At 47.9% G+C, this 24551-nt stretch overlaps 1 protein-coding gene and 1 long non-coding RNA gene across 6 annotated transcripts; one reads left to right on the top strand and one right to left on the bottom strand.

The window, feature by feature from the left end:
• Positions 1-853: 853 nt before the first annotated feature.
• On the bottom strand, positions 854-11616 carry LIPG (lipase G, endothelial type). 2 transcript variants are annotated; one of them, XM_054809097.1, is made up of 10 exons: positions 11464-11616; positions 11093-11289; positions 10092-10271; positions 9301-9412; positions 7910-8134; positions 7215-7457; positions 6590-6710; positions 5804-6022; positions 4011-4103; positions 854-2402 (listed from the first exon to the last, which is right to left on the bottom strand). In XM_054809097.1, exons 1-10 carry the CDS (start codon positions 11558-11560, stop codon positions 2381-2383), a joined length of 1509 nt encoding a protein of 502 aa, XP_054665072.1. In that variant the 5' UTR covers positions 11561-11616; the 3' UTR covers positions 854-2380. The 2 variants fall into 2 exon arrangements, with proteins under 2 accessions (XP_054665072.1, XP_054665073.1); XM_054809098.1 differs by lacking the exon at positions 7910-8134.
• Positions 11617-11791: 175 nt separating this feature from the next.
• LOC129199164 (uncharacterized) lies at positions 11792-23062 on the top strand. Of its 4 annotated transcripts, none has more exons than XR_008574605.1 (7): positions 11792-11870; positions 14331-14433; positions 14537-14605; positions 16535-17333; positions 19623-19845; positions 21991-22223; positions 22331-23062. It is a non-coding gene; the product is annotated as an uncharacterized LOC129199164 (long non-coding RNA). The 4 variants fall into 4 exon arrangements; XR_008574606.1 differs by having other exon boundaries at positions 11803-11870; positions 17245-17333; XR_008574607.1 differs by lacking the exon at positions 14537-14605 and having other exon boundaries at positions 11807-11870; positions 17245-17333.
• Positions 23063-24551: the final 1489 nt, after the last annotated feature.

Here is a 24551-nt window from a genome sequence, read left to right on the forward strand (position 1 = left end):
TGGGAAAACTCAGTTAGTGGTCAGATTTAAGTAAGTTTTCTTAAAAGTACTCGCTAATGGGCTAAGTCAGGCAGAGGTGAAGCATTTCATGGAAAAAAAAAAAAAACCCCAAACATTCAATGGAGGAAAAAAGCATTGAAGGGGGAAATCAACAGGGAAGAGGGAGTTTGTCCTAACTTGTCCTGGCACTCTTGGCACAGCAGCAATGGTCTTTCCTGAGTCCAGTGTGTTCACTGCAATACCCAAAGAGAGCAAGAAACACAAAATCTTGCTTTGCTCCAGCCAAAAGCAGTAGTGTTATTACTATGGCTGAAAGAAAACAGAGTGGGAAGGAAAGGTTAATGTTTTTGGTAGTTTCCCCTGCTTGATTATATCTTACAGCCAGTGTGGGGAAGGGGCAGGCAGAAAACCCCTCTACTGCTAACCAGACATGGATTTGTGTTTTGTAATATCTACTCTGCTGAAGAAAAAAAAAAAATATCCCTTTGGTCACTGTTGAAATCATGGTCTCACTGGTAGGCTAGAGAAGTAAACCTGTGATGTTGTACGATGAGCATCTTAGGAATTGCAACACCTGAGTAGATAGAGTGACTTTGGTCCATTCCTGAAGACACTCTTTGCTGCATGGGTGGAGGGAACAAGCCTACCTTGGCAACACAGTGGGAGAGGACTTGGATGGAGGGTGCTGGATAAGGGCACCCATTTGCCAGCACTGACCTGGCTGCTGCTCTGCCTTCATGTCCTGCAGGTCACCGAGACCAGCAGAAAGAGGAGAGGGACAAGATGGCTATACGCTGTTGTTCTGGCAAGGTGCATCAAAGCTTGTGGTAGAGCAATTACAAGACTTCACTGATTTTTTGCAAAGCCCTTTATTTTTTGTCTTAAGGCTTATAAAAACTGTTATTCAAAACCAAAATGTTTAAAACTTTACATATGTACAATATGAGAAATAAATAATGTTTTAAGTCATACAAAAACCACAATATACAAACAGGGCTTTGAATCCACTCTTAAGTATGGCACGGTGACAAGTCACAGATACTTACCAAAGGCCTCAGTTATTGAAGCCTTTGCATAAAATCATGGAAAAAAAAAAAATATCTCCAAACATGCTTGCTTTGGTTGGATTGAAGCTCTACAAGAACTCATAGAATTGCAGGCCTCAGAAGGACTTGCTAAGCCTTCAGAACTCAGTGCACCATCTGGCAACATCACTTTTTGGGATTGCCTTTCTGCATGCCAAAAGTTCAAGAGCTGTTACACCAAGTCTCCTTCCAAAATGAAAAAACAAAATAAAAACAAATCTAGTTCACCTCTGACAAGGTCTGCTCCGGTGTAGCAAACAGGACAGCTGTAGAGTCTGTCAAACTCAGACCAAAGCCAAGTTCACGTGGCACCAGGGAATCCAATCAGGACGTTGTGGCAATGAGGGTAGGCTGTCATCTGTTTGGCTCAGTTAAATACTTGGCACAAAAATAAGGTCTTAATTACGCACTGGTACCACAACAGCATCTGAACAGAGGCAAGCGCATTCTCAGTAGTTAGAAGGACTGGTGCGAAGCTCTCCTGCAGCGGTACAGTTCACTACCTTCCTCCTCCCCTAAGGTCGGCAGATGGGCAGCTGCCATTTGCCCCTTACAAAGGGATCAACGCACGGGACACGACTGTCTCGCTGCAGACTCTAACTGGGGAGCAAGGAGCAGCTGCCAACACCATCACCTGCCACCCGCACCGTGTTCTGCCCTAGGGACAGGGAGGACGGAGTACGACCTTCTTATGAAGTTACAGAGAGAGACTTCGGTATCAGCCAGGCACAGAAGGGATTACTTTTAAGGCAAGTGAAGGACAACTTGAAGGTAAGTGGCATTGTGCTTATTCCCACCCCTACCCTGAACAACCCCACACACTTGACCTGTGCTGGTCTCATCTTCCCACAGCATTATCGGACCCATGGTAACTCCTACGCTAGATGCTAATTTGCTGTTGGCAGCTCAGTCTGATGGGCAGTTAGCATGGTTATCTTCTCAACTCCACTGGCAGGCAGACCAGAAGATCATTGCTGAGGTCTAGATCTGTGAAGATCTCATCTGTAGTCCCGGTTAATGGGAGCAGGCAGGAAGTGCAGCGTGTAACAGGCCAAGGTAAGGTTAAATGCACAAACCAGGCTCTTCGGGGAAGGGAGAATGTAGTTTTAGTTATTCTAGGTCTAGGACCACAGTTCATCAATTGCTCCTCAGTTTCTTGCATCTGATTCAAGATGTTTTGTCCTGAAGAGCCTAGTTGCTTTAAGTGCTACTAAGCCAAATCTTTGCCAGAGCATCTTGCCACCCGTGTGGTCTTCATGCATCTAGGTTGCTCAGTTGTGTCCTTAGAGAAGTCTTCAGAGCAAATTTGAGACAGGTCTGGGAAAAGCAGAGAATAAAAAATAAAAATAATCTAGTTAAGTGTAGAAGTTGAGGAGTGAATAGTAATTCCTAAGAAACTGTAGGACACTGAGAACAGGTTTAGACAGTACAGGTTGGTGTTTTATTCTGTCAAAGCAGCACTTTGCCCTGTAGCTACTCAATGAGAGTCTGAAGCAGACATTATGCATGCAAGTAGGCTGCAAACAGAAATTACAGGTCATGATGCTAAAGTCTGACTATTCAGATCCACTCAAGGGTGGACAGATGTTTGCAGACTCAATCTCCAAGTAGGGAACTATAATCTTCCAGTGCTTGGCAGGAATGGAGAGCTGAACAGCAAGTAATTGCTCATCATCTCTGGGAGGAAGGATCATTTCCAAGAAACTGTAGCGCTTTGGAGCTCAGATTGGCTCCTCTGCTTCGTGCAAAAGCTGTACACCGCGAGTAAAGCAGGAAGGGCACACCTGCCAGCAATTCTGTTTTATGGGGGTTATGAGTAGCATATCAAAACAGCCTTTTATTGTACCTGCAGGAATGTTTACTTGATCTTTCAAGACTTGTGGCAGAGCAACAAGTTTTTGCACAGGGTTTTCATTCACAGAATTGTTTGCTACTGTATGTAGCACAGCTTGCTAGTTTCTGCCAAACCTGGAATGGTACCAGCTCGCATTTCTGAGCTGAGCTCTGCCACACAAGAAGGTTGTGCAAAGCACGACTTCCGTGGGGCTCTGCTAGCCCTAACAAGCACTTTGTCTCTGGATTAGAAGTGACAAAGCTCTAAGTTTACAAATTGAAATTTAAGAGAGGCCAAAAGGCTGGGCTTCATCTGAAGGAGGCAATCATTTAGTCAAATGAACAGGGATAAATTCAGAACATGACTAGAGGCAGTCTGAAGCAATCAAGCTGCCACTGTTGGGACCAGACTTACTGGAAGTCATACTCTGAGGACTAATCCTAGGTGTCTGGAAAGTCCCCCAGAGGTTAAGCAGGACTAAGATGCTCTGGCAATGGCTGCATTTGCCCTCTCCTGAACCAGAAGAGATCAGCATAGCTGGAGATGAAGCAGTAGGAGTCAGTTCTGTAACACCATGGCAAGTCCTCAGCTGTGTCTTGCTCATGTCATTGAGCCCAAACTTGATCAAGAGATTTCTTGGCAGCTTAAGATCTTCTACCAGGCTGAAACGATCCTTGAGGTAATCCCCTGCACTCACAGCTTTCCTCTGTTTTACAGGGCACTTAACAGGCACCTCTAATTATCTTTTCACTATTGCAAGGATCGTGAGTATTGGTAGCACCTCATTTTTAGCATCTACCATGATAGCAAGCAGATGGGTTTTTTAGGCCTAAGGATCATGTTATACCAATCTGGTAGTGAGTGTGTAAAGGTACAAGATGACAAACCAAAATCAGAAGTGGGGATAGTATCACCTAGTTAGCAATAGTTAAGGCATACATGAAAATTAAGTAAGTCAAACAGCTGAGAATCCTGGGCTAGAATTTATTAACTTTTTTTGAAAGAGGTTCCAGGAGTCTTAAAAAAACCTCCACTCATCCCAGCACATCCATGTGCATTGGACAGGATTTCTCTTAGCTGATTTTCCCTACCTTTTTTGCCATTCCTCTGTGCACTTCACGAACCAGAGCTCTTTACCAGGAGATATACTGGTCAGCTGCGAATCTTCCACACAAAAAGCAAACCTAGGAGGAATAATCAGAAGTCAAGAGAAGGTACCTGTTATCTCCATTATTGACAAATAACATGTAATATAGATTGCAGCTAATTCTAGGAGTTGTTTGATTTGACATCCTTCCTGTGAAGCACCTTGATACACCATTAGCCTGTTGAATGGCTGTGTTGGGTTTGCGTGGCAAGGTTTTGGTAGCAGGGGGGCTACAGGGGTGGCTTCTGTGAGAAGCTGCTAGAAGCTTCCCCTGTGTCTGATAGAGCCAATGCCAGCCGGCTCCAAGATGGACCCACCGCTGGCCAAGGCCAAGCCCATCAGCGACAGTGGTAGTGCCTCTGGGGTAATGTAGTTAAGAAGGGAAAAAAAATCCCTAGGGGCAGTTTTTGCAGCCAGAGAGAGGAACGAGAAGATGTGAGAGGAACAACTCTGCAGACACCGAGGTCAGTGCAGAAGGAGGGGGAGGAGATGCTCCAGGCACTGGAGAAGTTCATGGAGGACTGTCTCCCATGGGAGGGACCCCAGGCTGGAGCAGGGGCAGAGTGTGAGGAGTCCTCCCCCTGAGGAGGAAGGAGCGGCACAAACACCGTGTGATGAACTGACCCCAACCCCCATTCCCCGTCCCCCTGTGCTGCTGGGGGGGAGGAGAGAGAGAAACAGGGGGTGAAGTTGAGAAGAAGGGAGGGGTGGGGGGAAAGTAGTTTAAGATTTGGTTTTATTTCTCATTGCTCTACTCTGATTTGCTCAGTAATAAATTAGATTAATTTTCTTCTGAAGTTGAGTCTGTTTTGCCCATGTCGTTAATTAGTGAACAATCTCTCCCTGTCCTTATCTCGACCCAGGAGCCTCTCGTTATATTTTCTCTCCCCTGCCCAGCTGAGGAGGGCAGTGACAGAGCAGCTTTGGGGGTACCTGGCCTCCAGCCAGGGTCAAACCCACCACAATGGCTGTTTTATTTCCTACTTTAATATTTTATTTGGAGATCTTTGTTTCTACTACCTCTGTTTCATAGATTGTAGAAAGTAGGATGCAGAATACCTTACAAATGATAGGAGATGCTTATTTAAAGCTCTGAGAAAGGTGGGAAAACTGTCAATATTAACTGCTGGTCTTTGACAGATCTGGGTTACTCTCAGAAGACCACTAACGCAAGGTTTGGGGGTGCACCGCTACATGGTTGGCAGCTTTGCTGCTTCTTGGTTGCTCATATAGCTTTCCAGTTAGAGATCTTGGAAAGAGCAATGTAGTTCTTAAGGAGTTGGTGTCACCATGTTACTGGTTGTAGTTTTAGGTCTAGCTTGTTCTGTCAAATCAGCACACAGTAAATAATCATGTCCATCTATGTTTCAGTATTTTTGGCATTGTTAGTACTTTAACCCTTCAGGTACGATCTAAGCCATCTTGAAGTTGGCTAATTTAGTCCTCAAGGGCTGGCAAGACAGTATCACAGTATCTAAATAAAGCAAAAGAACATCTCTGATCTGCAGAGACTACTTTTGCTTAAAGCCTAGTTTGCAACCTCAAGCTGGCACGTAACCCACTGTCCTACACCATGAAGGAGCATTAACTGGTGCTAATAGGTCATCACTAAAGATGAAAGACAGGTCAGGATACCAGCTAAGTTCAAACGCCCCACTTTTCTTGCTAGATTCTGAATATTTCTCTTTTTGGTTGATGTTTCAAGGCAGCTCATATGTGGTCTAACACAACTGTTACCTTTGTTGCGTTTCCCCAGATTTCACACGTATACGTCTGATATGCAGTTCCTTGGAAGACTTCACAGGCCGATACCAGTAGCTCTTCAGCTCTTTCCACAGGTCATACCATGACTGAGACGTTCCCTCCCAGGTGAGCTTTATTTTTAAAAGTTCACCCATGTCTTCTTCAGTATAGACCAGGAAGGTGTTAGTAGCATTTAGACCAATTTGATCAAGCCTGAAAGACAGAGAGAGATTCAGTATTTCTTCCGTATGGAAGCACGCCAGATGCTCATTCATTCCACACAAGAAGTTAAACAGAGCTCTTTGTGGCTTATCAAGTGCTCCATGTTCAACTGTCACCAGTTAATTACTGATTACACTAAAGAAAGTGAGCTTGGATAGCTGATTCAATGAAATGCATCTTGTATTCGGCTCAGCCATCCTTCTACAGCTTAAAGGTGAATTTCATGCCTTGTGTTTCTTCTGGGAGAGGCTAAAGGAGGTCAACAATGCCTCCAGAGATATGGGTGTCTTCAGACTACCTCCAAATGGTAGAGAGGGAAAGCAAAACAAAGCACTTCAATAATGAAGTATGCAGAGGACTGGGCACATCAAATTGCTTTCTCAGCAATAAATTATAATTAAGCTACTGGATGGAAAGTTTTTTTTTTTTTGAATAGTGATGTGAGGCTGCTAGGCTCAGGTGAAATGTTAGGGTTACCAGAGGAAAAAGAATGATGCCACCTTGTCTGGTCCCAGTGGCCTTCTTACATGGGTAAGCACAACAGGCCACTTTACTTACATTTCTAAAGAGAGAGGTTCAGAGTCTCCATTGGTGCCATGAAGGGTGACAGAGAAAGTGGGATCGGCCTCTCCCAAGCTCTTGTAGCTGAAGACGTGCATTTTCATCTGATAATGGTAGACTGGAGAGAAACAAGGAGAGCATAGATGGAAGCAACTTGGTTGAGAGACAACATTGCTCAGCACTGCTCTTTGTGAAATAGAGTTGGCTGGCAAAGGCTAGGTCTTGTGTTTATTTAGACGACATCGATCCCTTCCTCCTGCCCTTACTGACTACAAAGGTGACATTTACACAACAACAGCAGGTGCACTCAGGGAAGGGGTCCCCAAACCTTACAGTGCTCTAAGATTGAGGGGGGTCTTGCAAGTATGACATGCATAAACTGTAGTCCTGCTGGAAAGGCAGAGTGTCCTCATGGCCAGAGCCCTGTTGACTTTACTGTGCTCCTCCCTCCAGGTAATGCCACAGGACAGCAACACAGCCAGGTGATGGCAAAAGACTAACGCCTGGTGCTGTGCTGCTTTGAGGTGATGCTACTCCTCCACCTCTACATCTTTCCCAACATTGATCTTGGGAGTCCACTCCTAGCGATGAGATTATGCTCTTTTTAAGAGGGAAAGCATACCTTTGAATGGCATATCAGCTCTTGTTTTTAAGTACATCTTGCTGTTTCTTTTATTCCGTGTTTTCCTGGCATTGTAGCCAATACCGTTGCAGCGGTTCTTCCGGCAGCTCAGGCAGATGCCCTTCTTGAAGCGACTGGAATCGGTACATTGGAACGCGAAGCTTTGTTTGTCTTGGTTCACAAGGGAGTCCACGAAGAGGTACACAGACCGCTCGTGTTCACATTTAACAACTTCACCAATTGCTAGAGAAGCAGAGTTGCAAGGGATACGTTTTGTTTAAGCATGTGCGACCCCAGCAGCTGGTAAGATACAGTGAGCTATACCACTTTGTAGCCCAACATGAGTTGGGCGAGGCCAAACTTGAATGTTTTTCAAAGGCTAGCAATTTAAGACATTAGTGCAAGACACTTGGAGAGGACTTGTCATTTAGTGCCTGCCATGACAAGTGATTGAAAGAGGATTCTAGACCTAGCATAAGACCATAGTTTATGATCAGGTGTTAGAGTGAGAACATGCTACTTCAGAATTAAAAGCAGGTCTAGTTTCTAGCAACTATCTCAAGTAGTACAGGTAGTTTAGAAGGAAAAAATAGTTTGCTCTGCTCTTGTAAATCAGATCATCCCCCAGCATCAACTCAAGTCTATTTGTGAGGAGCCTACACTGACCAGAGGCAAAATAAGTAGTGAGAACTTACTCCCATAGGCAATTGCTCCCAAGACATCACTTAATCCACAGCCAGGCTGGAAGTCTCCCCCATTGGGGTAGATGTCAACATGGCCTACAGGCATCTGGATCCCAATGCTAACACCTAGTGTTTCCCTTGTGTAGGTGTGAAGGACATCCACAAAGTTAGCATCATCAGGGGAGAGGCGCTTGCTAGGGTCCACTCCTTCAAACATAGGGCCAGCCGGATCCAAGCCTGGTGTTAGAGACAGTACGCAAGATGCCAGGTAAGAAATTGGGTACTTTCCTACAGAATATAGCCAGGAGCCTGCTGCCAGCAGCCCTCCTAACCAGATGCCACACAGACCATCCCTGCCTCACTGCAGATACTGTCCCCCAAGATCTCTTCACCATGGGCTCACTGAGGGAACAAGTGAAGATGTCCCATAACACTTTTGGTGCAATACAACCCAGTAGTAGCACCAGTTTGCTCTACGGTGATGGTTCTGGATTGCCCGTTGGAAGCAATGAGTCTTTGTTGGTCACAGTGAAGAGATACTTCAAGAGGTAGCAGATGACTGAACACCAGAAGAGGTCTTGCACCCCACAGAGACTGTCAGTAGCCAAAGGTGCCTTGGCTTCATTTAGTCTATTTTCAGACTGGACATATGGAGGGACTAATACAAGTTTAAGCAGCAGCCAGGTAATTCCTGCATCTGAGATCCCATGCTGGGTTTGGGACTTTCTGTTAACCTCTGAGCCTCACCCCCAACCTGAAGCTGTGCTCTTGAGCCATTCCCCAACATGCCTGCTAAGTGATTAATTTTTTTTTCCTCCTTAATCAAATACAGATATTTATTGCTAGGCTCTGAGGAATTATCACTGCCATTGTCATATTTAAATGCTTAATGTAACCCCTTGTACCATGCCCTAAGTTCTCACGTGTTGAAATCAGCTTTCCTGTGGAGTCAGCAGTACTCCCTTCAAGATACTTTCTGAATGAGGGGTTGGGTTTGTTTTGGGTTTGGTTTCTTTTTTTTTGACCAAACATCTCATGGGACAAACTGCACCCAATAGCTCTCATTTCCATTAGTTTGAGCTATAATTACAGAAACAGTATCACTCAAAGGCTTAGGATTTGGATAGTAAGGGCTTGAGCTGGACTCGTTTTGAACCCACATTTAACTTCAAATAGACTCAGGTTGTCCTCTGAAAGGTTTTTAAATCAAACTTCCCCTGCACTTGGGGTTCAGAATTAAGATGCTTTCTCATGTGAAGAGACCCATGTTCCCCACTGCTGCCACAGGTCATTTCTGACTGAGCAAACTCAAAACAACATTGCAGCAACACAGGAAACGAGCGTCTTCAAGGAAACTCTCTTCTGCTAAGGAAAGGTAAGAGACTGCTTAAAAAGCCACTTGCCTGTAATTCTGCCTATTGTCCCATGGACATGGTTACCAGCAAAACCAGCAACGTGGGCACCCAGGCTGTACCCAATCAGGTGGACGTTCTTGAGCTGGAAGAGCGGGTTCTCCTGCAAGGAAAAAAAAAAGGTAATTTGTCCCCCTGTCTTTCAGGGCATCTGGCACCGTTCCTATCTGCAGAACTCTAAAGTCCAATTCTAAGAATAGATTGGAGGAAAGGGGCAGACAAGCATGCTTCATTCTTTATTTCATGAAGAAAAGTTGAATGGTTTGGATGGCACTTGTGGTGTGACCTCAACCACAGTACCCAGCTTCCCACCCCATTTATAATATTATTTGGTAAAGCAGCATCTGCAGCAGCCTTCCCCCAGGGAGCTGCCAGCAGTCCTCGGTACTGGCCACGGACTCACGTGCCAGGTGTAGCACCGTGAGCCTTTTCCTTCTCCTTTTCCACCCTCTTGCCAAGCCAACGTTGACTTTGAATGCCCAACTCCTGAGTTCAGGTTGGTCAGACAGAAGGAAGGACTCCTGACTTTGAAGCCCACTTCAGCATCACTGATCCGAGCACGCTGCAAAGCGGTGTCCCCCAGGAAAGCACCGCAGCAGTTGCTCGTGCCAGGGCTGAGCACAGCACCTTAGCTATGAGCCATCGCCCTGCCGGGCCTCAGGGTTTGGATTACACCAGAGCCTTCCCCACTCATGAGCATTGGAGCTGGTGAATACTCCATTCCCTTGTGCAACAGTCCTTCACGGAGCATTACAACAGAGACCGTTCTTAACTTGCGTTACCTGTAACCAGTCAAGCAGCCTCGCTATGCTTTTTCCAACAATCTGCGTGTTGTTCACAGCATCGGTATAGAGCTGGTGGGCAAGCGAAAGCCAATCCACCACGATGACATTAGCATCCTTCTCCCTCTCCTGAAGAGCAGATACCAAGCTGTCCAGCCAGGTTTCGAACATGCCACTCATCTAGAAAGAGATTCAGGTGGTAGTTTCCAGCTCACTGGGCCCAGACTATATATTCACAGTTATTTATATGCCATTTACATATTCTGCTCCAGCTGTATGCTCCTCTGCAAGCCCCACTACTTCTCTGCACTGCACTAATGGTATAAGAAAAACAGGTTTTGAGAGACTCTGGATATAATTACTCACCTTGCCTTTTAAGGCAGGAAGGAGAGGCATTTGGTACATGCCACCTTATCGCTCTTTTTCTCAAATATTTCAGAAATTCTGATGGATTGCAAAATTAATTTCCAGTTCTGGCACTGCCATTTGCACAAGCCCTGGTAGAGCTGATAAATTCCCTAGTGACACACGCTCGGCCACATCAAATGCAGGAGAAGAAAGCTGGATAAAGTCTGTCTGCCCTCTGTTTGTTTATCGAGGAGACCACGTAGCAGAAGTGAAGACTGTGGACCCACAGCTAAAATTACAGAGTCCATATGTGTGTCAAGCCACGAGCCACCTTCATAGTGGTCAGTTAGTTGGATTTTAGGGAAAATCTCTAGTTCCCTTTACTACATTCACATTATACTGATGTGATCTTGAGCAACTGTGAATGAGTTGGGTGATTTCACAGAGCTCTTAAGGATGACCCGCATCACTTTGCTCCAGTGCTTTGACCTCAGGTGCAGCTACTAAGAGGCTGCAGTGCTCAAAACATGAGAAGTTGTCCCAAATCCCACGTAATCTAGAGACACAGACCGCTTACAGGGCAGTTTGCTCTCTAAGTGGACAGATTGCACACTAAGCATCGCCTAGAGCCATGCAGGATCCTCCGTACTTACTGTCCAGCCGTGAATGATGAAGAAAGTTTTAGCTGTCACGTTGAACTTGCAGTCCTCCAAACGCTTGTGCTGGCCGATGGTGAGCGTGCAACCATCCTCTTCGGCGTCCTGCGAGGAGCGGAGATTGAACTTCACCTGCAGCTTCGGTGCCGGCACACGCTCCTGCCCGCCCTCCAGCAGCTCGGCGACGGTGGCATCTGCGGATGGAGGAAGGGTCAGCAAAGCGCCTGCGGAGCTTCAACCTCACCCGGGAGAGGTGAACCTGCTCCGTGCACCGCGCAGCGAGGAGCGGAGCAGCCGGGCGCTGCCCCGCCGCGCATCCCCCTGCAGCTCCCCCCTACCCCGTCCCGCGTGGGACCGCGCTCACCCACCTCCTCCGGGCAGCGCAGCCTCCGCGATCCGCGGAGCGCTTCCCGCCGCGATGCAGCAGGTCACGCCGGTGCACAGCAGGAAGACGAGCCGCCTCATCGCTCGCTCGCTCGCTCGCACGGACGGACGGACGGACGGACGGACGGACGGACGGACGGTCCGTCGGGCGCGCGGCGGGGCGCTTTAAGGGGCCGCGCGGGGCGGCGCTCGTGGCACGATGGGGCCGGCCCCTGGAGGTGGCCGGCAGCGCCGCTCCTCATTGGTCACACCCTCCCTGACGTCACGGAGAGCTTGAATGGAAGGGGCCACGCGGAGGCGGGGCGGGGCGCAGCGCTCACGCGTGGGGGCGGCTCGCGGGAAGGCTCCGCGTGGGGACCCCCGCGGTGGATCCCGGCCGGGGCGGTCACGGGTGGGTCCCCAGCTCGTACCGCGAAGGGCAGCGGGGACGGGCGGCCCCGCGGAGGCGCGTTCCCCGGGTGGGTGAAGCGGCGGCGGGACGCGGCGCGGCTAAAGGGCTGGGCGGGCCGGCAGCGCTCCGGTGCTGCGTCCACGGACCCAGGCGCCTGCGTGGGTCTGCGGTTTTCAGCTCCGCTCGGGATGCTCCGGACCTAACGGGTACGAGATGCACCCCGAGGGGCATCACCCGGCTCGCAGCCCATGACGTCAGCGGTACTGTAAATAGTTCTGGACCCCCTGTTGTGAAAAAACAGCCCTTTATTCCTACTTTTTTATTGCCTATATTTTTACCAGTTACTGATCCATAAGAAGAGATTTCATTTTTTTTCTGCTGCTGCCGTCTCACCACATGCGGTGCAAGGAGAAGAGGTGATGTGCCAGGACACGTGGCTTTCCTGGTCTCTTTTTCTTCCCCTTCCGTAGCTCCTTCCCCTTCTCTCCAAACTCGCAGCAGAAAGCGAGGAGGCACCAGGGTCTGCAGTGTATGAAAATGGCAGGAAAAAGGTGCAGGCAAATGATAGGGGGAGATGAGGAGGAAGAGATGGAGGCTTTGAGATGTAAAAACAGTCAACAACAAGGGAAATAACGAGCAATCAGGTATGGGCATTGCTTTAACCCTCACTAGTAGGTATTGATGGAGAGAATTAACCTGAGTTGGACTAGATGATTGTTGCAGTTGCTTTCCAACTGAAATGTTCTGTTCTGTTCTGAAAGGTTTTCTCATAGCTCTTGTATGTGCAGCAGGTTGTGCCTGGGGACTGGCCGTTCTCCTCTTGGGGATCGTTCCCAGAACCTCTTCGTTTCAATGAATACATGCTCCAGGAGCTATTCGAGCACTTTGTGTTTCAGGAGGCTGGAGATGACGCTAACTGTTTCTCACCAGGGAGCATGGGTTTGAGCAGAGCGTTCTGCAGCTGTGTGGTCCCTCTCGAGGAGCAGCATCCTGACAGCAGCGTCCTAAAAAAGAAAGGATAGAGGTTTCTCAGCTTCTGGCCCATGACCAGACTTAACTCCTCCAGGAAATGAATCAGCTAAGCCTCATCACCAAATGCTTCATCATTTTAAATAATTCCTGGTGCCAACAAAACCCTGCCAGACCGTCAGCCACTGCGACGTCTTCTCATTCTTATTCCCATGCCTTTGCATTCAGCTGTTGCCTCTTGCATTGTAAAGCTGCGACGGGTGGGGATGTGTCCTCCTTTTGTCTGTGCAACGCCAGGCTCTGGGGTGTGGGGGGAGTCCTGCTCTTCGCCTTTGGCTTCCAAGAGTGACAGTAGCAGTGAGAATAGCTTAGCAACAGCAAGGAAGAAGTGCATCGAAATAATTCCTGGTTGCTTTGGCCAAAAGGTGACGATTGTCCAGAGAGATGCTCAGGAACGGTGGTGATGGGTATTTGTATCAATGCAGAGACTGCGGCTCTGCACTGACCTCTCTGTAACCCTAATGGCCTGGAGGGGGGGAAGACTCCCACCCAGAGCTGCTTGGAAAATAACAGTTCGTTAAGCCCAAAAATTTTTAGGAGAAATTCCTAGTTTTGATTAGTTTTTCACTGGGAAAGATTTCATGGCTCCCAGATGGAATTTCTGGATATTGTAATAAGTAATAAATAATAAACCAGGGTAAAATGGGTAATAATCCACCATAAAAGGCTGGAAGCTCAATATTTACAGCACTTGTAGGGATGTTGGAGGCTTTATCCCAGCAGCTGGTGTGAGCGGGGTAGTGCCCAGGGAGAGAGCGGCTGTTCTTGGAGGGAGGCATCTTTCTGGCTCCCTTATTCTCTCCCCAGCTTCATCCCCACTGTGATTTCCTAAAGATCTCAGTTCAGTCCAAAAGCAGAACAGGAATGTTTTTGAAATCATGAGCATTTTTATAGGAAATCAAAAAATGTCCCACTCAGCTGTAGTCACAAGCTCTGTGCAGGTGGGTGCTGGGTGACCGAGGCCAAGGCTGGTTTCTTCTTCAGCACCAAACGTGGTGAGACAAAACAGAGCCATGAGATGTGGAGGCAGAAAGGACACGAGAGAAGTTAAGCTTCTTTCTTAGTAGCAAAAAGCTAAAATTAGTATGACATGTAAATTAATATGGCAAAATATTTAAAGGTCTGGAGTCTGCTGGTGATCTTGGGGAAGGATTAGACAGGTTTTTCAGCAGCAGCATTTAATTTGAGAGGTTTCCACGTCTGTGCACCCAGCAATGAGATCCTTTCAATGCCATTTCCATACGAGCAGAACATCCCAGACCTGGGTTACGGTCAATGTCTTCTGCAGGAGCTCTGCATCTCTGACAGAAACAGCCGTCACCGTCCTGCACAAGGAAACTGAAGTCAGAAGCCTTTTGCAAAATAATTGTCTTTAATGCTTCTATTTCCCTGTCTTTAAAATTAGCATACTGACATCTCCTTTCCTTGCAGAAATCACAGCAAGAAGTATGAAAGAGCACCATCAAAGAGCTGAGTGTTAAGGGAAAAGGGAAAACCCTTCAGCGTCGCATGACCTCTTTAAATACCTGCCGAGGTAGAGTAATTCTGGTGTGAGCAGCTCTGGAGATCACAAGGAAAATAAGAAACATCGTGGTGCATGAATGGCGCTGCTGACATTGTGTCCCACATTCTCCCAGGAATGACCCGCTGTGGGAAGAGCAGCAGAGAGAGTGTTTTGCTGCCCGGGGCAGGGTACCACCACCTTGGTGAGTGGCTCTAGGAGGGGTTTGCACAGTACTCCCATGCTAGAATTGCACCCTGTTGCATTCACATAGCTACGAAGGTGTAACTGGAGCACTTGGCTCGAGTGAGCCCTCCTGATGGGGAAAAAATGTGGCTCTTGGTTTTGTGGGGTGCCTGTCACTGAAAGGAATGGCCCAACAAGAGTCAAAGATGCTCCTGTTAGGGATTGCTCATTTCGCCAAGCCAAAGATTGATTTAATTGCTTTAGGTCAGCTATTTGGTGTCAGGGAGAGGTTAATGCTATTCTGCAAATTTTTAATTCCACGCATAGAAACTTGAGAGTGTTTTACACACCCTCCATTCTTCCCGCCTGTTTTTTTCTCTATTTTCATTCCTTTTCTCCAACGAAGAGGGAGTAGGATTTGCAGGAGAGCAGGAGGAGGGGAGAGAGAGGGATTGTTCTCTTTTTTTTAGGTTATAAAACAGTTTTTCTTTTCAATTATAAAACACAGCCTAGGCAGTAGAATTTAATGGGATTGGTATTAGTTTCCCTCTTGGTTCCTTCTGCCTAATTTGTTTCTGAGATGATGGGGGAGGAAGGGTAGAGACAGGGCTGGAGAACACACCCAGACAGGGAAGGGCTGCTCGGACGGCAGCAACCTCAGGGTGCACTGAGCTGGGGCGAAGGCCATGGGAGAAGCCTCGCATTGGATGGGCACGCAGAGCTGACTGCACCCCAAAGGGTCTGCGGTCCTGGAGAGGCAGCTCTACGGTGAAATAACATCCCGGGTTATTAATCCTTGCATCACCCTGTGCCTGCTCAGCCCAGGACCTCTTGATTTGTCATATGTCCCATCACACCAGCAATTATTTTATACTTGGCACTTAGTGCAGGGGGGGAGAGGCACTACTTATGTGGCACGGTTTCTGTTCTGGCTATTTTTGTTATGTTGTTGTAAGCATCAAACTGGGGTGAAAACAGGCTGTGGTGTCTTTGTTTCGCAGACCCCACAAAGTCTCTCCTCCCCTCCTCCGCCTTTCAAATACAGCCCCTCTATAAACATGCTTTATAGGACCAGTACTTCATATCCCTCGATAAGTTTGCTTGCTTACAGAAGAGGCTAATCTTCATCAGGTTATGAAATCAGCTCACATGCTTCAGTGGCATTACCCACTATTGATATCCCCGTTCGATCCCCATTGAGCTCTCTTTGTTGGAGGTAACTCCTTCTCCTTCTTCTAAGCTGATTTCTTAGGCCACATCATTCAAGTCCCACATCCCCATGGTATTTAGATGTAGTAAAAATGACTGGGGGGAAAATAAATGGCAGCCAGTGAGCCAACTAAACTGTCTGACTATTAATGGTCCCGTTAGTTGCAAATTTACTTTACCACAAAGCCCCCAGCATGTAATCCTTAGATGAATGCCTTTGATTGTGAGGGAATATTTACAGCTGACCCTGCCAGCAGTCTGCAAACCTGCAATGGGCCTCCTGTCCCACATTAAATCCGCTGGCATCTGTTCCTGGGTTCTTATCAAGCACATGCTCTGTTGGTGCAGTGTTTGGGCTGTAGCGCTTGCGGATACGGTGGGCCTTGAAGAATAAATCCCTGCATTCCTGCAAAATGCTAATTCTTGTGAACGTTGTGACACAGGGAGGAACGTTACGGTTTGTACCTGCCTCCGGCCATCGCCATCCGCAGGGAGTTTTCCAGAAGGCTTTGATCCCCACCAACTGCTCCCTCCCCATGGCAGGTCCCTGCTCCTGCCCCTGGACCACCCTTCGCCAAGGGCAAACTTCTTCTTGGCTACTCTTTGTTGTGCCATTTTCCCAGACGTGCCTGAGCAACGTGAAGTGATTTTTTTTAGGATGATTTTTATTTCTTTTCACCCCTGTCCATGCCTTGCATTAGTCCCCAGGTTGCTCAGATTGAGCATGTTGTTCTTGCAGAGACCCTCAGGTGCAGGAACACAGGCTGAAAGCCAGCGAGAGCTCAGTGTCCCCTGATGTCTTTTCCCTGTGTCCAAGCAGACAAGTGTAATTCAGCGGCTTGTCATTCCCAGCACGTCCCATGGTATGTGAGATGGATCCAGACCGCTTGGCTGCTTTGTTGTTGGACAGAAGACCCAGTGGTGGGTGGCGGGCCTCCTCCATCCACTCCACAGACAAGGATATCTTTAGGTCTGTGCTGAGGAATGACGTATATTTTCTCTCTTCTTACATCATCACTCAAAGCCCATGCTTTTCCATACAAGCTGTATGAATTCTGAGCATGTTTGGGCTTGAACACGGACTTGGAGCCAAGCCCACTGGCAGTGCAGAGGTGTCGTGGCTGCCCAGGGGGATGTTTGCTTCAGCTCCTCTCCGAGGTCCTATTTTGGTGAGGGATTAGAGAAACGTCTCAGAAGTTTGTGATCACTTGACCCTTCAGATGGTGGATGGTGAACCCCCAGCAGTGCTGCTGCCTTGACTCTCCTGCATCCAGCAAAGGGAAAAGATTTAAAAAAAAAAAATTAATAATACTACTCTCCTGCCTTTTTTCTAAGCAGAGTCTGGAGCTGGTAGAGAGTCCAGGGAGGAGTTTGGGGGATGCTTGTTTGGTTTACGGATTGCTTTGGAGTGCATATCCTTATCCACATGCTTTTTCTTCAAATCTGCAGGAATATTTGGCCCAAATCTGGAGCAGATGTTGAAGCGCTGTCAGGAGAGGTCCTCAACACTCGGCTGGACTGCAGCTTGAGATAAGACCGTAAGAACTGGCAGACCAGGCAACGCCTCTTCTGTCTGCTTACAGGGGTCTGTCAACCCAGGGCACAGCTCTGTTTTTTGGCTCATTTCTGGTAATTAGCAGCTAAAAGATCTTGCAAGTTGGCATTTTGGCAGAATAATTAGAAAGCTGACATCTCCTCCTTTTCCAAAAACTTCCCCAAACCAGCCACCCAGAGCCTGATTTTCAACACTCCTAAATCCACTTTATCTCAGCAGCACTCAGGCTTTCAAAACTGATCCTGTAAATCTGGAGGGACACCAGCGTGAGGAAACTCTGAGCATGCCACTCAACTTCCCTGTACCTACAGGAAAGAAAAGGAGTTATTTATTAAAACCAATTAATTTGTTACTTACTTTAGCAAAGCCTTATAAAAACATATAATGTTAGTTCTCTCCATTACTGCTAATTTGCACCCAAGCTTTATGGTTGAAAATCCCAAGTAATTTTTTCTTCCTGGACTATGTTGGGTCACACAACTCATGCACGTTCTTCCTGTTTGTGTCCCTGATTGCTGAATTGGTTGGTGTTTAGGAGATCCTTTGGCAGTGTTTTACTGTAATTGACGTTAAATGAGAATGGTATTTTTAAACCACAAATATAGACTTTATGCAGTAGCTTGTTTTTCAGAAAAAGTATGACAACCAGTTTGGGGCGCAGAAATAAGCAGCGCAAGACAGTGCTATGTATCGTCAAGGTTGGTATCATTTGTTCTCCAGCACCCTGTTTTTCATTCACCCTCTCCTTTGAACCTTTTGCCTTCTCAAATCTGAGCAGGGTGTAGTGCTGGGATCTGCCTGACAGAGGGGAAAGCCTCGAGCCATCCTCGGAGATGCGCGGAGCCTCCTGCTCTCCTCAGATGTTGGCTTTACTTACACTAACAATATTATGAATTTAATTTTTCACCAGTTTGCACATTTTACTTTGAGGATCCATCAGTTATCCCATCCCTGAATCCAGTCTCATTCTTCGGTGTCTCAATGAAAAGGACGTCTATCGCATGTTGTAACAACACATGCAATACAAAGATGGGAAAGCAGGAGATGTCCCTGAGGACGCTGGTCCCCCACTGGGCTCTGCTTCACCCTCTGGCCATTTATTCCTAATTGCCTAACTTCTCTTATTTATTGCGTTTGTTGACTGCGTGGATATTATTAGAAAGAGTCAGTGGCTCTGTAATTAATTAAGAAAAGCTTGGGGTATCTCTTACTACTTTGTACTTGTGTTCCTGCCTGCGATGTACAGACATTGCTGATACTCATCCCAGGAACTCCCAGTCCAAGGACAGACAGGCAGACAGACTGAGGTCAGGGCACAGCGAAAACAAGAGAGCTTTGCTGTACAGGTTGGCTATACGCTTTGCAGAGCAAGGGTGATTATTTTCTAAGCAGAGCAGGATGTAGGAGGTGCAAGCAGGACAGGGGACCAGTGGCAGCAGCCCTGCCTGGTCTGGGACACGGGTGCAGGACCCCACTAACCACCTCCCCACGCGTAACACTTCCTTCCCTGCATTTACAATGCAACTCCACGGCCTCTGCCTCCCGTCCTGTGACCGTGCAGTCGGCGTCGCGTCCCTGCGCACTGCAGGTCCAGCACCTGATTTGAGTCATGGGGTGGCTGACCACTGCGGGATGGGGTGGGAGCTGGAGGTGTGCTACCTAACAGGGCCCCACGTCCAGCAGATGCCTGCCACAGCCTTGCCTGGCGGTCCCTACCCATCATATGACCTTCCCGAGCACCAGCATGTGACTGGGCTGTGCACGCTGGAAAAGACCGAGTGGAGCGGAGAGGAGAGCTTGGAGAGGGGGAGGGCGGCTCAGCTAGAGAGGATTAGTAAGCGTGGACAGATAGGGAAGGCTTTGAAACAGGGGGGGTGTGTCAGAGTTGTTGCAATAGCGAAGGGGGAGGTAGCCGCGTGGTTGGAAGAGGGAGGGAAGGAGCAAGCCAGGAGGGAGGGATGACCTCAGAGGTGACGCTTGGGATCAAAGTGGGGGAGTCTGCGTCTTGTGGAGAGGAAGATGCTGCAATTGTCAGAGCATGAGAGGGAAGAAACTTGGGAGGAATCTCTGACAACAGGAAGGAATGAACACAGAAACCACACACTGGGATGATAAATGAAGATGCTGGAAGGGTGGCTACAGACGTTAGGTTTGGAAGAGAGTAGATGTTCAGGGTTGTAGCTTCTTGCCATGCCCTGAACAGAAACCTATCTGCTGGCTGCAACTTTTGCACAGGTTGTGTTAATAGGCATAATCCAACCTCATTTCCCAGGGTCTGTGCAGATCTCCGCCACGGTCCACAACAGAGAGTGGTGTTGGGTGACACAGACGGGTCCTGCCTGCGAGGACTGTTCCTGCCTCATGTCCCTCTGTGCGGTGTCTGCCAGCAAAGATGTGGAGGTGCAGAAGCCCCTGGAAGAGAACAGCTTTTATTGTGGTTTATCAGCTGATGCAGAGGAACTCTTCACCAGGGCAGCCACAGAAAGATAGAGCAGGTAATAACAGAGAAGAGGAGGCTTCTTTGGTCCGTTTTGGTAAGGAGATGCAATGCAACCAATGGATAGAGTGTGAAGCTGTGTTTCATAGTAGAGGGCACACTCAGCTTTAGAAATGCTGACAGGATTCACAGATCTACAGAAGTTGAGGTTAAAAAAGGCTAGTGCAGATCATCTAGACAACCACCCAACAGCTCAAAGCAGGGTGATCCAGAGCTGGTTGCCCAGGATATTGTCCAGATGATTTTTTAATATTTCCAAGGACAGAGACTCCATAATCTCTCTGGGCCACCTGCGCCAGGGTTCAACCATCCTCATAGTAAAAAAAAAAAAAAAAACCAACAGGTTTTCTCTTCTGTTTAAACTGAATTTCCCATGTTTAAATCCATGCCTACATTGTGGATGCAAATTGTAAGCAACGTCGCTGATTCCAGGGATATTTTTGGTTTCATTAACCCAAAACACATTTAAAGCAGTACTTCTCAGTTATGAGCCAGACAGGTTGGAGCAAATGTAAGCCCACGATTTAATTTATCCCATACAGTGTTTATGATCAGGCACTTACATGATGTCTTTACTTGCTGCCTTACTCATCAAGGTGATTGGCTGGTCCTTTTCTGGCAATTAAAGCTACGAACGAGCATAGACCCACACAACTTGCGTAAATGGTTTGCTGGCAAGAAATGCACTGAATAAACACAAACTTCAGCTACAAGGTTATTTAATCACATAGGAGGTTTATTTTACCGGTGATTCTCTACTGGCTGAGTGTGCAGGGGGTGGATGAACCTGTTGCTCTAGGACAATATGCCCAAAATGCTGAGTATTAAGACACTATCACCGATAGCTGTGGGTTTTTGTTTTCGTTTTGATGACATGCGTGGCTGGCTGGTCACCAGCAGCACAGAGAAGGTGGCGTCACGCTTCAGCAGTGGTGACGGTAAGGACAGATACTCAGCTGTCATGACGCCGCGCTCCTTGGCTGTTTCCTCATCCCAGAACTGGGGATAGCATATACACGACAGAAATAAATAGACTGCATAGCTAACCTCTTCTTGTAAAGAATTGCCTGTGTTTTAGGAGGACTCACAGGGAAGCAAAAGCATTCCATTTGTTCATATTTTACACTTATGATGATCTTGCTCCTGGAATTCACTGCCTGAGTCAGCAGATTTTAGGACACGGTTGTGGGGAGTGGCTTAGCCAGAGAGCTCACCTACCTGGTGTACAAATGTCGCTGCCTTGCTGACCATGGGAGGAAAAGGCAAGAAAATGTCAGCGAGCTGTACCTCTGGAGGAGCCTTGCATTTGGGAGAAGGAGTGCAGGAGTCCGTAGGCTGGTCAGGAGAGAGGCATTGAGGGAAGGAAGGTGTGGCAGCTGTCTGAAGGCTGGAAAGCTTCAGTGTTTCCAGCATTCAAGGTAGTTTCAATTTAAAATGAATATTGGGTGCCTTTGCCTTCATGATTTTCTGCTTAACCATTAGGACAAGCAACCCATTTGTATGTAATTTTGTGAATGACAGTTAGTATCCCTGCATAACCCTTGGACTCCAAAAACTGCATCTGTAAGATAAATGCCAAGAAATCTACAAAAAATAGTTTGAGGAATTGGCTTCCATTCCTGCACAAAGAACAGGTCAAAACTCTCTCCTATAGCAGGGCGGACACGTGGTGTGTTTCAGTGAGCCAGAGTTAAGCTTGGACAATCAGCCCCAATGGATCTATCCGTCATGGGGATTTTAGCATGGACCCTCCTGCTGCTCCACCTGCCCCTCTGTTAGAAATTATGCCCCCAAGCAAGGCGGCAGAGGCAGATATGTGCCTGAGCTGACAGTCAGGCACTTGAGCTGCGGCAGAGTAGGGGCTAAAAGTAATGCCTTGGCCTCTGAACTGGCTGGCTGAGGTCAGGCAGAGCTGCTGGAAGGTGAGCAAGGGGGGTCCTATGGCTGAAAAATCTCTTTTTGGCACTGAGCAGCCATGCCTTTGGCTCCAGCCCTGCCGTGAAACAGCCCCGGCCAGTCTCAGAGCTCACCTCTCTGGCCAAGAGGGATGGTGGCGATTGAGGGTGTTGACTGATTGTCACTTAGGATGACATTTAGCTTGGCAATTCCAGTAGCACTGATAAGGCCCCTTGTTTATTCACAGCTAAATCCACAAAAGGACTTAGGTGATACACCATTCCTGTGCCCCTACACTCCCCACTGCCTGCTGGGCTCTTCCACTGCAGGATAACGGGTGCAGCCCCCTTCCAGCCCCAGGAGCACGTCCAGAGGAGAGGTGTGAACCCAATGCATTGCTGGCTGCTTGGCAGAAAACCTGCGGCAGGAAGGCTGGTATGGACAGGGGAGCTAAGAGGGATGGCACCAGGGGAGTTTAAGGTAAGGTCCTATGGAGGTGAGATTCCAGTAGGATTAGGAGGCAGCTGCCTCCTATGCATTTTTCAGGAACATGATTTTGGACTTACATGCCTTAATTTTCTGCTTAGGATGCAAAAGCTCTTTTCGAGTCAGCTCACACAAGCTAAACATCCAAGGCAGCTGGTGCACTGGGGGAATAATGTGGTAAGTCTCAACAAGGGCACATGCTCAGCTGCCTCAGCCCTGATCTCAGCACCAGATATGTGCTAGGCTGCCTCTGAGAGCAGTTGTTAACCTCCCAACAAAGATGAAAACATGCATCTCATTTCCTGATGCCATCCACAGAAGCTCCTACCTCTACACTTCCACCACTGCAAGCCCCCAGCAGCTGGTCATAAACAGTTCCACGTGTTGGGGAAACGGAAAATGTTAAGTAACAGAAAACGTGCCCTGTTTGTTTTGGATTCGATTGATAAACACAATGACCATGTGATAATTCCCAACATGTGTCAACTACTTAAGCTTCACATCTCTCTTCCAACTTTCTGTGAATGTCTTGTTGCTTCTGCGCTCCGCTGCTGAGAAGAAGCTGCATGTAAAGGTGCTTCCCACGAAAATGCTGGTTTCTTCCGCTGGCACTGGTTTCCTACATGGAGGCACATGCGGAGGGGAGGGCAGAAGCAATGGAGTAAAGTTGCGTTCACGTGGGCAGTGAGAGGAGATCCCCACAGTATGGTGGGGAAGGCCAGGGAAGTGTTTGAGGACCTCAGGTTTTGCTAGTTTTCATTTATTGCATCTGCAAACTTAGCACTCTTGGAAATATTACAGTTGTTGTTCCATAGAAAGGAGAAGTGAAACACTAAGAAAGCGCTGGATCTCTTTTTGCGTATTTACTGTTCCCTCAAACTCATGAGAGCCCAGAGGGGGGATGCTTTTTCTTGTCTGTTTGTTTTTCTCTAGTAACGCTTGACTTAGAAAGGCTGTTAGGTGTGTATTTTGGTGGTGCTGGTCCTCCTTCGTGTTGCCGCTGTTCTGAGACAGTTGTGTGTACTGAGGTGCTGAGTGGCTTCTAATCCCATGGACGATGATGGAAGTACCAATTGGTGAAAATGCATCTTGAGTACCTGAAAATAAGTATCCGTGACTGAAAGCTAGTGTGTGTTCTCCTGAGTATGGGCTCCTCTTTTTTTTTTTCTCATGGGAACCTTGTGTATAATAAGAATTAATATTTGTCTGCATCCCAGCAGGTTTCCCTGCTTTGAGGTTGGTACTTAGAAGTTACTTGGAGACTTTGCAGAAAGCTTCTCCTTGAAAGCAAAGTAAAAAGCACCTTTTAAGGCAGGTGAACGGAGAGCTGCAGTCAAAATTAGAGCTCTGCAGTTTCCAGCCATGTAAATATTTGTGATAGTTCAAATATTTTCCTCTTCCCATTTGGGTGAAATCCTAGCTTCAAAGCTTTGGGGTTTTTTAGTGCTAAACAAGAGATCCAAAAATAGCTTTGTGGTCAGAGCATTTACATGGGCAGTAAGTTCTGGCTCTGCTTGGCTTATTTCTGAACGTGCCATCGAACCCGGGCACTCTTGTGCCAGGGAGATGCCTGCACACCAGCCGGCTGGCCGCTCAAGATGTTTCTCTCCCCCCCCCCCATTCTGTCAAACTCTTTTTGCAGAGCATTTTGCTGTATCTGGGTACCACCTCCAGGAAACGTTTCGGTTTTATTGAACCACTGCTTTCTCCAATGCCCCAAGCAGTTCTAGTTACAAACGCAGCCTAAAATGGGGAAAAAAAAAAAATTATTTTAACAAGTATGGCTTTTTTTTTTTTTTAAATAATGGTGCAATAAACACCGGTCGCAACTTATAAACGCGAGTCCCTTCGGTCCCATCTCCTGGGCCGTGCTGCTCTCTACTCCCATCCGGAGCTGCCACCTAGCTGCGGCCCTTAGGCTTGCTCCTTGGTCTCGTCTCACCTCAGTTCTAGTCCGCGAACAACGCTGCCCTTCAGCCGAGGGTTAATAAAACTGTGTCTCTGCCCCAGCGACAGCCTTTCCTGAATAAAAGAGGTCCCCGCCCGGGACAGCGAAGGCTCTGCCGGGCTAATCCCTCAGGGCGGCGGGCCCGGCGCCATGGTGCGGGGGTAGGCCTCGGGCCGTGGGGAGCCCCGCACAGGTGCGTGTCTGCGCCCGCACACGGACACGAGGGCGTTGGCTGGTGCACACGCGCGTTGTATTTTCACACGTCAAGCTCACACGCGGGGTTGTGTCGCCCCGACCGGCCCTTCGTCACCGCCCGCCGCCGCGCGGTTAGTCGACGGTCCCTCCAGCGTTCTTCGCCCCGCCATAGGCGCGGT

Source organism: Grus americana, chromosome Z, assembly GCF_028858705.1.
Source record: "Grus americana isolate bGruAme1 chromosome Z, bGruAme1.mat, whole genome shotgun sequence".
Classification (NCBI taxonomy): domain Eukaryota; kingdom Metazoa; phylum Chordata; class Aves; order Gruiformes; family Gruidae; genus Grus; species Grus americana.